This window comes from Phalacrocorax carbo, chromosome 23 (assembly GCF_963921805.1).
Source record: "Phalacrocorax carbo chromosome 23, bPhaCar2.1, whole genome shotgun sequence".
In the NCBI taxonomy this organism is placed as follows: Eukaryota; Metazoa; Chordata; class Aves; order Suliformes; family Phalacrocoracidae; genus Phalacrocorax; species Phalacrocorax carbo.
Window position 1 is genome coordinate 5,115,914 of NC_087535.1, and position 14,100 is coordinate 5,130,013.

Consider the following 14,100-nt stretch of genomic DNA (forward strand, 5'->3'; position numbering starts at 1 on the left):
GCCGCGCTGCGTGCGCCGCGGAACCTTTATCGGGGCGCCGCGGGGCAAAGGGGGAGGAGGCCGGGCGGACCCCGGGGCGCGCTGCATGCCGGGAGCTGTAGTCCCGCTGCGCCGCGGGGGCTCATGGGAACTGTAGTCCCGTGACGCCGGCGGGGCTCCCTGTGGGGGCCTGGCGCTCCGGTCCGCTCTCCCGCGCCTGCCAATCCCTCCCCGGGGCCTCGGTCCCCCCACGGACAGCCGCGGGGGGGCACGCGGGGGCCGGCTGGGAGGAGCGCGGGGGTGGTCTGGAGCAGCAGCGCGATGACAGCGGCCGGCGGAACCCTCGACAGGAGCCGCGCCCGCACCGGGGAGAAGCGGCGGCGGCGGAGCCCCGGCCGCGGCGGGACGGCCCTGCTGCTCGGGCAACACTGCCGGGGCCCGCGGTGGGCTCTGGAGTTGGGAGCGGGGAAAAAATAAAACACACAAAAAAATGAATTACAATAAAAATATAGAGGAGAAATAAAAGGCAGAGCGGCGCCCCGGGGGCAGGGCGGCGGCGCCCCGGCGTCTCGCTCCGACCGGCCGGGCCGGGGGCGGCGGGCCCGGCAGCACCGCGCGCCCGCGACAGCTCCGCGCCGCCTCCGCCAATCGCCGCCGCCGGCCCCGCCCGCCTCCCGCCGCCATTGGCCAGCGCCGCCGCCACTCAGGCCCCTCCGCCGGCGGCGGCGGCGGGGATGCCGATGCCGATGCCGGCGGTCGCGGAGCCGCCGCGGCGCGGAGCCGCCGCCCGTCCCGGGCACGGCGGGGCTGGGGCGGGCGGGACGGGGGCACGCAGCCCCCGGGCCCCGCAGCGACCGCCCGGGCGCCGCCCGCCGCCGCCGCCGCGGCCGTAGGCGCTCCCCCCGCTCCCCGCCCCGCTCCCGGGGGCACGGCGCACCGGTATGAAGCGGTGCCGGTCGGACGAGCTGCAGCAGCCCGAGGAAGAGCCCGGTGCCGCGGGGGAGCCGCCCGGTGCTGCTGCCATGGAGGCCAAGCCCGGGGAGGCGGCGGCGGTCCCGGAGGCGGGCGCTGTCCCGCCGCCGCGCACGAAGCCCCCCGACCTGAAGGTGAGGCGCCGGCCGGCGGGTACCAGTGGGTTGGCGATGGGCCTCCCTGTGGGGTCACCGGAGGGGCGAGGATCCCTTCGGGTCAACAGTGGGGTTACCGATCAGAGAAGCACCCTGTGGCATTACCGTTGGGGTTACCGGTGCGGTGAGCACCCGGCGGGGTTACCGGTGGGATGTACGCCTTGGTGGGGTACGGCCGTCCCCACACCCCGGTCCCCGCTCTGCTACAGGTGTGACCTTGGAGGGTGTGGGATGGTCCCAGGGTGGGGATGCTCCTGGATCAGGATGCTCCTGGATGAGGGTGCTCCTGGGATGGGGATGGTCTCAGAATAAGAATGGTCTTGGGATGAGGATGGTCTCGGGATGAGGATGCTCCTGGGATGAGGATGCTCCTGGGATGAGGATGGTCTCGGGATGAGGATGGTCTCGGGATGAGGATGGTCCCAGGATAAGGATGCTCCTGGATGAGGATTCTCCTGGGATGGGGATGCTCCTGGGATGAAGAGATCCCAGGTTGGGCTGCTCCCAGACCAGGGATCCTCCTGCACTGGGGATGCTCCCAGGGGAGGGCATGGCTCTGGGGTGTGGATGCCCCCACAGTGGGCCACCTCCCAGGGTCAAGATGCCTTACAGAAGGCTTGCACAAACACGCATGGGGCTGGGCACCGCCGAGGCCGTGGCCCTGCTGCAGCCTGGCCACCAAGAGCAGCAATAATAGTAGGGTGGCGGTGGGAGAGGCGGGAGGACCCTGGTGACACCACCCGCCCTTGGCAAGGGGCCTGCGGGCATGTCTGGAGTGGGCTGCCTGCCACCACCCAAGCAGGCCTTTTTGGGGTAACAGGGCTGTCCCCCTGCAGAGGGGCTGAGCAGACCCCGGTAAATAACTGCCAGAGTCACCCCAGCGCTGAGCATGGGGGAGATGCTCGGGGGACCACCAGCCGCGCTGATAGGATTAGCGCTGCGGCAGCCGGGAAGCGCCGGTGTATAAATGGCCCCAAGGCTGCTCCTCCCGTGCCTTCGGGCTGTGTCCGGTTAATGAGGAAAACAAGTTACGCGGCACTGCAGCGCTGCGGGAGGGAAGGGAGCCGGTCCCCGGCGGCAGGGCACAGGCAGGGATACAGGCAGGGATGCAGGCAGGACGGGGCGGTCCCGGGTGAAATTGGGCAGAAATTTCCTGTGGGTTTGAAAGTGGAGCGGCTCTGACCCCCGGCCGTTCAACAGCTGGTGTGGATGTGGTGGGGTTTTATGTTACAGAGATGAATTCCCTGCTCATAACTTTGGTGTTTTCAGGCGCTGCAGCATGTTGCAGCCGCGGGCAGAGCGTGCTCGTGGCAGCTCTGTCAAAGATGATGTGGTGGTCGCGCCACAGTGGTACAGAGGTGCCGCTTCCACTCTTTGGTTTCAGAAAGACCTGGACAGAAGCAAAAAATGTCCCTGGTCACCCAGGGGTGGCCTGGCATCCAGGACAGACACCCTTGTTGTGGGGCACTCCAGCCTGCTGCTCGGCCTAAAAGGTCTTACCGGCATGGTCAAGGTCATGTGGGAGCTGGGAATCACAACCAGGACTGCCAGGCTGCTGCCGTGCCTGCATGCATCCCTTCCAGAAAGGCAGGCAGGAAATAAAAACCCCCGTTCCCACAGGAGAACTTGGCTGCTTTAAGCACAAGAAGCCTTGTGGTTGCAGGACTCTGCTCGCTGCGACATGCGGTGCTTTTTCCTCGATGTCTGAGCAGCAGCTCTGGCTCCTGAGGCTGTTTTGGCTTTGCTGACATGATGTACAACTGTTGCTGCTGCCCTAAAAACAGCTGGAGGGGAGAGCCCAGTACCAGGGGAAGGCACATCCATGGGGATGTGGTGCTCAGGGCTTGGTGCGGTGGGACACTTTCACCTCGAGGAGGCTCAACTCAGCTTGCCCAAGGTGGTGCTTCTCATCTGCATGATCCCCCAGCCTCTCTCCATCCCACCTGGGGCCCTTTTCACCTGCACAGTGAGTCAGAAAGAGGTGGGAGTGTGGGGCAAAAGGAGCCGCAGCTTATGACTGGGATGGCCACCAGGCCAGCGTTCCTTGGTCAGCGCGTCCAGCTCGGAGCTAGAGCTCAGCCTGGTCTGCAGCCTGGTCCAGCTCGCAGCAACAGCAATGGCCAGATGCCCATTGATTTTATTGATGCGAGTAAAATACCCTAATGCAGGTTTGCTTCACGGTGCTCACCTTTAACACATTTGTAGCTCAGCAATTAATTGCCCTCATGCAGTCAATCCTCAAACTTGCTTCGCCAGGCAGAATGCATGAAAAATTGCATCTTGGTGCTGCCCACAGCTTCTGTGGCAGAGCTGGGCGCTCTGCCTGGCCCCACCACAGTCACCACCGATTCAGCCACTTTGCCTCCTGTTGCTATGATTAGTGGCATCGTTAATATCATCTTAAAGTTTTCCTGCCCCAAACTCCCTCTGGAGCTGCACTGCATTCGCCACGGTGGGGTGGGTTCAAACAGGCTGGTCCTTGGCCCCTCTACTGTCCCCAGGCTGGCATGGTGCCACACAGTAAGACCCACAGATTCATCTCCCTGTGGGCAGTAAAGAAGCATCAGATGTAAACTTTTGTTTGCTGCCAGCCGAAGATGGATTTGAGCTGGCAGCCTGGAGACAACAGGCTGCCTTGTGTCATCTCCATCCCCTAAGACCGGCAGATCCGTGGCAGCTCTCTGTTCCCCAGCCCCGACTCCAGCTCCTTTGCCGAAAGCAAGGGCTCCATTAGGGGAGAAGAGGGAAAAAAAACCATAAGTCTGGCAAGGAGCAAAGCAGATGCATGACACACAGTTCTGCTCAAAAATATGTTGGGTGGCAGGGATTTCTGCACTCTGCAGCAGAGTGACTGGATCCATACAAAACACTGCAGAAGGAGACATCCAGCCTCTCGCGGCTGCCGGGGTGGCCGGGGCGTCCCACCACCAAGGCGTTCACCGCTTGGGCCCACTCCCACTGTCCCAGAGTGTATCTGAGCTGTGTGTTTTCCCTGGCTAATTCGCTCTCTCTCTATTTTCCCGAATGGGCCGATCTGGGCAAGGGCTGAAAGTTGAAGCCTGACATAATTTCCATCTCCAGTTTCATGATCTTCGTCTTCATGGCTCCCGCCTTTCCCTCCTTTGAACCCAAAAGCCAAGATCAGGAGTCCAGAGGCACTGACTTAAGCTCTTCCCTCTTCCCAGGGCCTGACCCAAACTCCATATCCATGGACAAAAAGCTTCCCCTGGGCTTTCTGGAGCTGGGGAGCCTCTCCTGGGGAGGAGGGAGATGGCGGACAAGGGGAGGTCCCACCATGGGACATGTAGTCCCCAGCACAGCTCCTGCCCTGAGCAATGGGGTTGGGACGGGAGTGGCCGGAGTGGACAGGGTGAAACATTAACCTCCCGTTTCCTCACAGCAGGTTAAACCCACTCAGCTAGTTTATTTTCTTTGATGGCCCGTCGCTGTGAGGGGATGGGTCTGGGGGTGGAGAACCCCTGATGTGGTTCAGAGGCCCCCCCGTGGCAGTGCCTGTGCAGGCTTCTCACTGCAGGGAGGATGCAGAGGATTCCTCCTGACTGTAAAGGTCGCCAGCCCCTATTCTAAACCCTCAGGTACATTTATATTTAATCCCTCGCACGAACAATTTTCCAGGCATATTTTGGTCTTGAAAGGACACCACCAAGGTGAGCCGGCTCCCCTGCGGTTAGCGGGATGGAGCTGTTGTCAAGCATCTCGAGCAGGAGCAGCGTGGTCCCTGGAGTGGCCACATCCATCATCTCTCCAGGGCATCGCTCATCAAAAGCTCTCAGGCTACTAGCAGGGACCCCGGCGGGTCCCCACTCTCACCGCTGCGGAGCTGCACGCTGGGACCCCCAGCCCCGCAGGGAGAGGGGAGGAGAGCATCCTCCCGGGCAGGGTGCAGCCAGAAGGACAGCGCGTTTCCCCAGGGTTTGTGCCAGGCGCGGTGGAGGGACGAGAGCCGAGGCCGGGTCGCGCTGCCCTCCCGGCAGCTGCACGGTGCATCCCAGCGGACACACGCTCATGTTGGTGTGGGCCACTCGGCTAAGGCCAAGCGCTCTGTGCCCAGCTGCCTACAGTCCCAGCCCCCCAAGATCTGACTCCCAGGGTCCCCATCCTTGCATCCCACTGAATTCCAGCGCTCAGCATCCCCACAGTCAATTCAGGAGATGCAGAGGTGACAGCCGTGAGAGAAGCGGTCGTGGGCTGCCGTTCACTCTGTTATTCCCCTGGGAGAACATCTGGCTCCTCTCGGTACCAGCAACAGAGATTTCACCCTGCAGACACCACCTGAAGTTGGGAGCTCGCGGGGATCCGCAGCCCCCCAGGCCAGAGCCACACCTGGGCGGTTGGTGCCAGCCCCACAGGTGTTATTCTGGGGAGCGTTTAAGGAGCTGCGTGTCACTATAGCGTTTTGGTAGTGCATTAAACAACATGACTAACGTTTGTCACATGTTTGTTCTCTCATCCTGTCCCCGGGAGGAGAAGCGTGTGTGGGGGAGTGCTTTATTTTCCATTTTAGAACATCTATACGTTTTCCTTGGCATCTGTGGCAGCGGGATTTGCAGCAGAACTGGGGCTCAGGATGCTGGTGTGAGATAAGGATGTGAGGGGCAGCTGGGCTGGCTGCCACCCCGCGGGGACAACTCTGCCCCCGGCCCCCAGTTGGCTGCTGGCAATGGGGTAGGACCCCCTTGCTGGGAACCCTTAGGAGGATCAGCTGGAGAAAGTAGCAGGAGGACCAGAAACCCTGTGCAGGGTGAGCAGGACCTCCTGGGGCCCTGCTGCTGTTTGCAGGGCTCGAGGCTGCTCAGTAGCTCATTCCCTGTCTCTGTCCACTGGGGGAATGGCTCCCCCCACACCTTAAAATATAGAGTGCTATGGGATGGGATGGGACAGGACAGAACAGGACGGGATGGGATAGGATGCGATGGGATGGGATGAGAGGGGAAGGGATGGGACGGGATGGGATGGGATGGGATGGGATGGGAGGGGACGGAACGGGACAGGACGGGATTGGATGCGATGGGACGGGACAGGACGGGATGGGATGGGATGAGAGGGGACGGGATGGGATGCGATGGGACGGGACAGGACGGGATGGGATGTGATGGGACGGAACAGGACAGGACGGGATGGGATGGGAGGGGATGGGATGGGGCAGGACAGGACGGGATGGGATAGGATGATCTTCCACTATGTCTATGCAATGCCTCCAAATGGCTGCAGAGTCTTGGCTGTAGCCTCTCAGTGGGCCAGGGATATAAATAATTAATAATAATAAAACTAATTGAGTGGGACTTTGCAGCGCGTGGCTGTGCTAAAAGGTCACGGCAACAAGATCCCCCTCCTTGTGCGTCTGAAAGCCGAGTAAGAGGTTTGGATGTCAAGGCAGAGCTGGAAAACCATTTAGTGAGAAACTGGGAGGTTTCAGGCTGTGTGGCCATTTGGCAGCGGGAGGAACACCAGCCCTGGAGAGCCCGGCACGGCCTGGGAGACAGGGAGGGATGCCCAGCCCTGCCACGACGGGCAAGGGCAGCACTTGGCTCTCCCACGGGACATTGCCAAGAGCAGCATCCCAGACAAAACAGTCATCCAAGTCACTGTCTTCTTGCAAGATATGTTAATTTGGATTAAAATGGGTTTTCTCGGCTCTTGGCCAGGCGCGGCTTGTCCCCGCGGTGTCCCCGCAGGGCCGGGACTCTGCTCTCAGCGCAGGCAGGGCGGTGGGATGGGACAAGGGTGCAACCCCCTCCTAGCTTCTCACACTTTAGCAATTAGTTTCCATCAGTGGATAAGCACGTAAGAAGGAGGCAGAGAGTGCGGCTGTGGTCAGCCCAGAGCCGTGCTCAGCCAAACCGTGTGCCTTGGGCTTGACCCCGCCGCAGCCGGCAAGAACTGATCCGCTGACGGGGGACGTGAAGCAGGAGCTGCTCCTTTGGAGCCCACGGAAACAAGTCCCCTCTGCCGAGCAGGAGACCCTGGCTGCATTAATGAAAAAGGCAAAAGAAATAAAGATATTTTTGTACTAATCTTAGTGTTTTACAGCTGCCTACACTGAGAAATTAATCTCTGTATCCATTGCATCAGTTATTAAGCAACAGCTGTTCCAAAATAGCCCGTGCAGACACTCTGTTCTGAGCCATGAGTAGTTTCATGCCAGAAAAATGCCTCTGCTTTGGAAATGCAGTAATATCCTGGAGTAGCATAATAAAACAGATTTTTTACATCAGCCAATTCTCTGAAATAATCGTTGCAGAATGGCTTATTTGTGGTGACCACTCCCGACCACTCTTTAATGTCGACAAGCCTTTGGCTTGACAAGCCATCGAGCTGGTGGGGGATCAAGGCCAGGACAGCAAGGCTGGGACTCCTCTTTTTGCTTTCCTTCCCCTTTTTCCCATGCAGATCTCTTCCCGTCCCGCTGGAGCCCTACCTGCAGAGCCCAGGAAAGGTTCTTTCAGGAAAACTTGGAAAGGGCCTGAGGAAAGTTTCTTTTAAAAGGTGAATTTCTATCAGACGGAGCTGTTGGGCCAAGAACCCCTGCAGGGTGGCTGGCTTCCGCCTCCACGCTGGTGCTGGGAAAACATCCTCTCCTTTATTGCTGGCTTCACTATTATTTTGTTTTCATTACCTTCAAGGAAAGGAGTTGGTCATTTCTTTTCACCTGGACCTTCTAAAGGGCTAACTGTGCATCCGAGGGTATGCCGTACCCTTGATGGTAGAAATCTGTGGGTTTATAGTTATTATCTATCTAATGCTGTCTCTGTTTCCATAGAGACTCTATAAATAGAATAAAATTTAAATCACTATTTCCTGAAGTAGCAATTCAGCACCATAGATTTATTATATATTTCCTACGAAAAACCAAAAGGATAGAAGTTTTCATTATGAATGGATAAGAGAGGAATTATAGGGTTTGCCTGGAGTGTTTAGTGACAAAGGCTCTAATTGCTGATTCCTTGTCAATATTACAAGTGTGATGAGAATTAGGCCCTGATGGATTTGGACCTTGTGGCTTTGATGTCTGGGATTTTTAGGAGGAGCCCTTTCTGTATGGCCGTGAAATCCTACACAGTCTGCAGCTCCTGGAGGTCATGTCTCAAACATCACTGCTTTTCTAAATGCCGGGTTTTTTGCCAAGTGTCTGCTGGGGCTATAAGTAGCTCCTGGTTTGGAGCCCGCTTCATGCTGGTTTTCGAGCATGAGTAAATGGCAGCGCCGCAGTTACAGGAACCAGCATCCCTGGGGAGAGTCCCAGCCGCAGTAAATCAGTGGTGAAATGCCTCTGAACGTCAGCAGGGTCAGGACTGGCGTCCTCAAAGGTAGGGTGCTCGGCTTAACTCCAAAATCGAGACAGAGAGCAACAGGGCAGACTTGTGCCTTGTGATCTGCTGGGTTCCTGGTAGCTGAGGCTGCTTTGGGAGGCGAGAGGATCTTTCAACATCCCAAGATCATTTATTTGCTGTCTGGGAGCTCTGATGGACCAGGGATCTGGGATCTGCTGAGCCCTTTGCAAATGCTGGAGGTTGCTGCCCACACCGCTGCCCCCCGGGTTGACCACGCACAGGGGATTGCAGAGGGCACCCAGCCAAAATCTCCCAGGGATGCAAATCTGGGTGTTCCAGTGTCTGCAGGGAAACCACTACAGGCCAACTCAGCTGTAATCAAGAGCACAATCTGTTCCACCATCTATATTGCATGACTTTGCCACGGCCAGCGTCCACCCCGATTCCCAGGAACCAGCATGAGAAAAGCCGTGTGCTCTGTGGGAACACAAGTCTCAGCCCCCTGAGAGAGGAAGACCCAGGGGTACCCAGGGGAGCGGCGTGTCCTGTCTCCTGCTGGAAACCAGTTGCTGACCAGCAGCGACTGGATTTGGTGGCACCGGGCCATGAGCTGCGATTTCATCCCCATAAGTGAGACCAGCCTGGTCCATGCTGTGCTCAGAGGCCAAGGAAAATCACCCAGGCAAAAGCCCTCCCGATCCTTCCTGGAGCATGTCTCGGAGGGCAAATGCCTCCGGCAGCACACCGGTGGCCGAGGCTCCAAGGCTGGGAGGAACCATGGCTTTTCTAGATAAGGAAAAGGCTGCTCCGTTCCTGCTGCCTGCGGAGTCGGGGTCTCCGTGCAGCACCTGGGGTTGGCTGCCGCAGGCACCCTCCTCCCTCCATTGCTCTGAGGGGTCTTTCTGCTCCTCTTGCTACCTTCAGGGGTAGCCAGCGCTCATCGGAGACCTTCCCCGGCGTGGGTAATGCTGTTGGAGCTGCATACCTGAGCCACCCCGAGCCACTGTGCTCAGCCCTGCGGGCCATCACATGGCCACTAATGTTTAATACTTTTCCATGGGTGCCAGCAGCAAGGCTTGTTCCCTTTCGCAGATCCCTTTGGGCTGGTGTGGGGACCCCAGAGCCCTCCAGAAGCTCTTTAATCCCTTGAGCTTCACATTTTGGTTCAGTGTGAGCGTGGGCACTGTCCGTCAGAGCTGCGTGTGCCAAAGTGGGGCAATGCCATCCCATCCTGACAGTAACAGGGGTTGTCTTCTCTCCTCTCCCGCAGAAAATCCAGCAGCTGTCTGAAGGCTCCATGTTTGGCCATGGCCTGAAGCACCTTTTCCACAGCCGCCGGCGGTCACGGGAGCGGGAGCACCAGAACTCGCAGGACTCGCTGCCGCCGCACTACGGCATGTCCGACCATGACTCCCCTGATGAGAAGGAGCGGTCCCCGGAGATGCACCGCGTCTCCTACGCCATGTCCCTGCACGACCTCCCGGCACGTCCCACCGCCTTCAACCGGGTGCTGCAGCAGATCCGCTCTCGCCCCTCCATCAAGCGCGGCACCAGCCTGCACAGCGGCAGCCGGCGGGCCAAGAGCAGCTCGCTGGAGCCCCAGAAAGGGAGCCCCCACCTCGTCCGCAAGGCCCCCCAGGACAGCAGCCTCACCGCCATCCTGCATCAGCACCAGGGCCGCCCCAGGTCCTCCTCCACCACCGACACTGCCATCCTCCTGGCCGAGAGCGGGGCCGTCTACCTGCTTACCGAGGACACCGAGTGCCTGGCCGACAAGGTAGGGCTGTGCCACGGGGGCAGCTGGGGGGGCACGAGCCCACACCGGGCAGCCCGGGCAGGACTGGGTGCAGAGCGCCCGAAAACACTGTCAGGAGGAGACTGTCCCTCGGGGCAGCGCTGGTGGCACCGGGTGTGCAGGAGGGCAGATGGCAGCCCTAGGGTCCAGAGGCTGCTGGAGCTGATGTTTCTCTCATGGGGAGGTGGAAGCAGGGACACGCCTCAGTCTGATTCCCAGAGCGGGATTTGAGGGAGAGAGAGAAGGACCTGCCAAGAGCTCTGTGCCCGTGGGGTGGGACCCCCAGCGTGGGGTTGGAGGGGACCCTGGGCACCCCAGTGCTGGGTGTCTATAAGGGCTCGGCCAGGTGGCCACAAATCGGTCCCTTCCAAAGTGATTTTTAAACCGCCCTGTGCAGAGCTAATAGAGAGGATGGTATTTCCATCTAGCGTTTAGCCCTGTTAATTATGAAACAGCTGAGATTAGCGCAGCAGCACGGCACGCTGAGGACACGGTGAGAGCGGTGAGAGGTGCTCCGGGTGCCGGCGCGATTCTTCATGTGGGCTTCTCTCCTTGGCCCTTGGAGCTTGGAGGGTGTCACACTCTAAAATCACTCTCTGCAGCCCTGAGGGCTAGATGCATCCTCTTTTGTTTTTTTTCTTAATTTACCTGAAAATGCCAGCAGTGAATTGGCAAAGTGGTAGGGCTTGGGGTGGGGTGATGGCCAGGCAGGCTCCAGCACCCTGTGGGGGCTCGTGGGTGCGTGGCTTTTACAGGAATAGCTGCGTAATAGGGTGACAGTGGCTGGGCAGAGCCTCTGGGTGGGATAGCAGCGGGGGTGTCAGGTCCATGCACTCCCGAGCAGTGGGACCCAGTGGGTGCAGGGGCTGGGGGCGATGGTTCCTACGTGTCTCCCCTCCCCAGCTGCTCCTCTCTCCTTGGCACCAAGTTTCTGAGAGGGGAAATCTGACCTGGAGACTTCTGTTGCCCTCTGAGCTAATGGAAAGAGGATCAACCAGATACTTTTTCTTTCTGTTTTCGCTTGGCTGTTTCAGCGCCGAGCTGCAGCTGATGCTCGTGGCTTGCAGCGGGTGCCAGCACTGCTCCCCTGCCACAGCCGCGCGGGCACGGGGCCACCACCGGGACGTGGGAATCTCATCCCAGGGGATAAACACGTCATTCATTCGCAAGAAACGGCTTCCCAGGTCCTCCTCTCCCCGCTTTACTGTGCGCAAATCAGGGCACCCCGACCCTTCCCTGGCAGTCCCCACGCTGCACCCAGACCAGGTGCCCAAGCAGAGCCAGGGGCTATTCAGGTTGTTAATTTGAGCACCTGCAGCCAAAATTTCTTCCCTCTGGCCCGTGGCATTGGCCTTGCAAGGAGCCTGGTTCCGCTGAGCCCTCTGGGGGTTACGGCCAAAGCTTTGAGCCAAAGCACTTTGCACCGGGACAGAAGAACCTGGAGGGAGGTGAGAGCAAAGCGGGTCCGTGTCTGCTCACGGAGCAGCACAAAGAGCACGAAAAGGGGATGAATAATTAACTGCATATGACACAAAGAGTAATAAGAAGAGAGACGATACTGGGGCCTTTGTGGGACAGTGGAAAAATAACCTATTTAGAGAAACAAGAGCTATGTGATATTCTCATGCCGTATTATTTTTCCATAGCCCTCAGGAAACCCAGCCTCCTGCCTGCAGCAAACCAGCTCCTCTTCCGCAGGGGTGGCTGGTGCTGCCGTGCCCTAGGCTCGAGCACACCCGGCACGGCTCCGCCAGACCCCAGCAGGCAGGTTTGCAGAGGGGCTCTGGGCCAGCAATTGCTTCACATCGCCTCTGCCCTGTCCCGCTGGGGTCAGATGCCTCTGCCTCCTCCCTGTTTCGCCCTCAGTCTGGAAGCCGCCGCCCTAGAGATGCACCGGGCCCCTGTGAAAGAGCTGTTTTTCCCCCAGAAATTTCATGCTGAATTTTCCATCCGTTGCATAAGGGCCTGAGCACATGCTGGATTAATCCCTCACGGGATCACTCAGCCTCAGCAAGTGCTTTTTGAACAACTATTGATTTTTTTTCCCTTTTTTTTTTTTTTATTTCTTAATTAGGTTCCTGAAGTTTTCTCTTCCCTACTTTCACCTGCACCAGTTCCCTTGCCCTGCAATCCCTGATGGTCCCAGGCCACCCTCATCCCTGCTGGGGCTGGGCACTCATGGTTCCTCCTCCTTGCACCCCCTAAGTCCCCCCAAGAGGCAGCTGCCAGGGCGCTGCGGCTGCAGGGAGCAGACAGGGTGGCTGGAGGAGGTGAGCAGGACACCGGCACAGTCTGGGCATTCAGTGCCGGGCACCGGGTCTAGATGGGCTCATGGTGTCATCGGAGGGATGCTTCGCATGCCCCCGAGCTGCCTGCACGCTGCCTGCACCTGCAGCTGCCCCGCACTCTGGCCCAGCTGCCTGTCGTGGGGAGCGTCACCGAGCGGTAACCCCCAACTGGGGCTTGGGGGTCTGTCACCAGCACCACGCCGAGCGGTAACCCCCAACTGGGGCTGGGGGTCTGTCACCAGCACTGCGACGAGCGGTAACCCCCAACTGGGGCTTGGGGGTCTGTCACCAGCACCACACCGAGCGGTAACCCCCAACTGGGGCTGGGAGTCTGTCACCAGCACTGCGCCGAGCGGTAACCCCCAACTGGGGCTGGGGGTTTGTCACCAGCACTGCGCCGAGCGGTAACCCCCAACTGGGGCTTGGGGGTCTGTCACCAGCACCACGCCGAGCGGTAACCCCCAACTGGGGCTGGGGTCTGTCACCAGCACTGCGCCGAGCGGTAACCCCCAACTGGGGCTTGGGGGTCTGTCACCAGCATCGCACGTCGGGGACCGAGCTGGGGACAAGGCTTTGCTTTACGGGGTGATGCCCACTGGGAGCACATGTGTTTGTGGCTCCCTGCCCCCAGCCTTCCCCACCGTGCTCTGCTCACCTTGTGCATGCAAAGAGCAGCTTCTATGAGGGTGGGATGTCAGTGCGATGGCCCGGATGTCCCCTGCCTCCTGCTGGCAATTGCACGCGGCTTGGGACCAAGGCTTTGTACGCTGATGCTGCTCTGAGAACCGCAGCCAGTCGATGTGTGCCCACGGAGCGCACGCTCCCTGCTTTGCTTTAACACGGGTCTCGGCTCGACGGTGAGCCCGTTGGGTGGGCTGGGGGAGCCGCTTCTCCGGGGCCACGGGTACCAACAGCCAGGAACACCGCTGGTTTTCAAACAGCCACTCTCCCCGCGCGTCCCATCGTGCGCGACTCGCTTGGCCAAAGCGCGGCGGTATATTTGGGACGTACGTTGGCGTCGGTGTGTCCGAGGGAGCACGCGGCCGGTGTTGGTGTTTCACACGAGGACGTGCCGGCTTGCGGACACGTGTGACAGTGATGGTGGCAGCGGCATGGTTGGGGCAGGGGGAGGCTGCAGACGGACCACGCGTGGCGATGGGAGCGTGCTGGAGAGCTTTCTCCTTATCTCACTAATCTCCTCCTGGTGACCCGCCAGCACCTTGTGGGAGAGGCGGGCAGACGGGCATTACAGGCTGGGACGGCTGCCGAGGCCCCGGTGCTGGCAGCGGCGGCTGTGGGGTCCCCCCACAGGTCCCGATCCCCCGCGGTGGTGGGGTCAGCCGAGCACCAGTGCTGGCGGGGCAGAGCATCCCGGGGGGACCTTCGTCCCTGTCCCCGTTGGGGCGGCCGGAGCTGGACCGGGGCAGCCGAGGGGTTTTATGCCTGGTGCTGCCAGGGAGCTGCGCGGATGCCTGCGGGGACTGCGGCATGGTCCACGTCCAGGTGAGCCCCCGTGTTGCGCCGGGGCCTCGGGGTCCCTCCGAGCCCCTGCAACCCGCACCGAGCCGCGAACGGGAGGGAGCCCGTGCGAGCGGGCTGGATGCGGGGCCGGTGGCCGT

The 14,100-nt window shown here is 60.0% G+C and overlaps 1 protein-coding gene across 1 annotated transcript in view; it reads left to right on the top strand.

Annotated features, from left to right (window-relative positions):
- Positions 1–743: 743 nt before the first annotated feature.
- The window catches only part of TMCC2 (transmembrane and coiled-coil domain family 2), a 28,406-nt gene continuing 15,049 nt past the window's right edge, over positions 744–14,100 (top strand). Inside the window, exons 1-2 of the mRNA XM_064472013.1 lie at positions 744–1,085; positions 9,669–10,175. Of these exons, the coding sequence (XP_064328083.1) occupies positions 921–1,085; positions 9,669–10,175 (672 nt within the window). The 5' untranslated portion in view covers positions 744–920. The remainder of the gene's footprint in view (positions 1,086–9,668; positions 10,176–14,100) is intronic.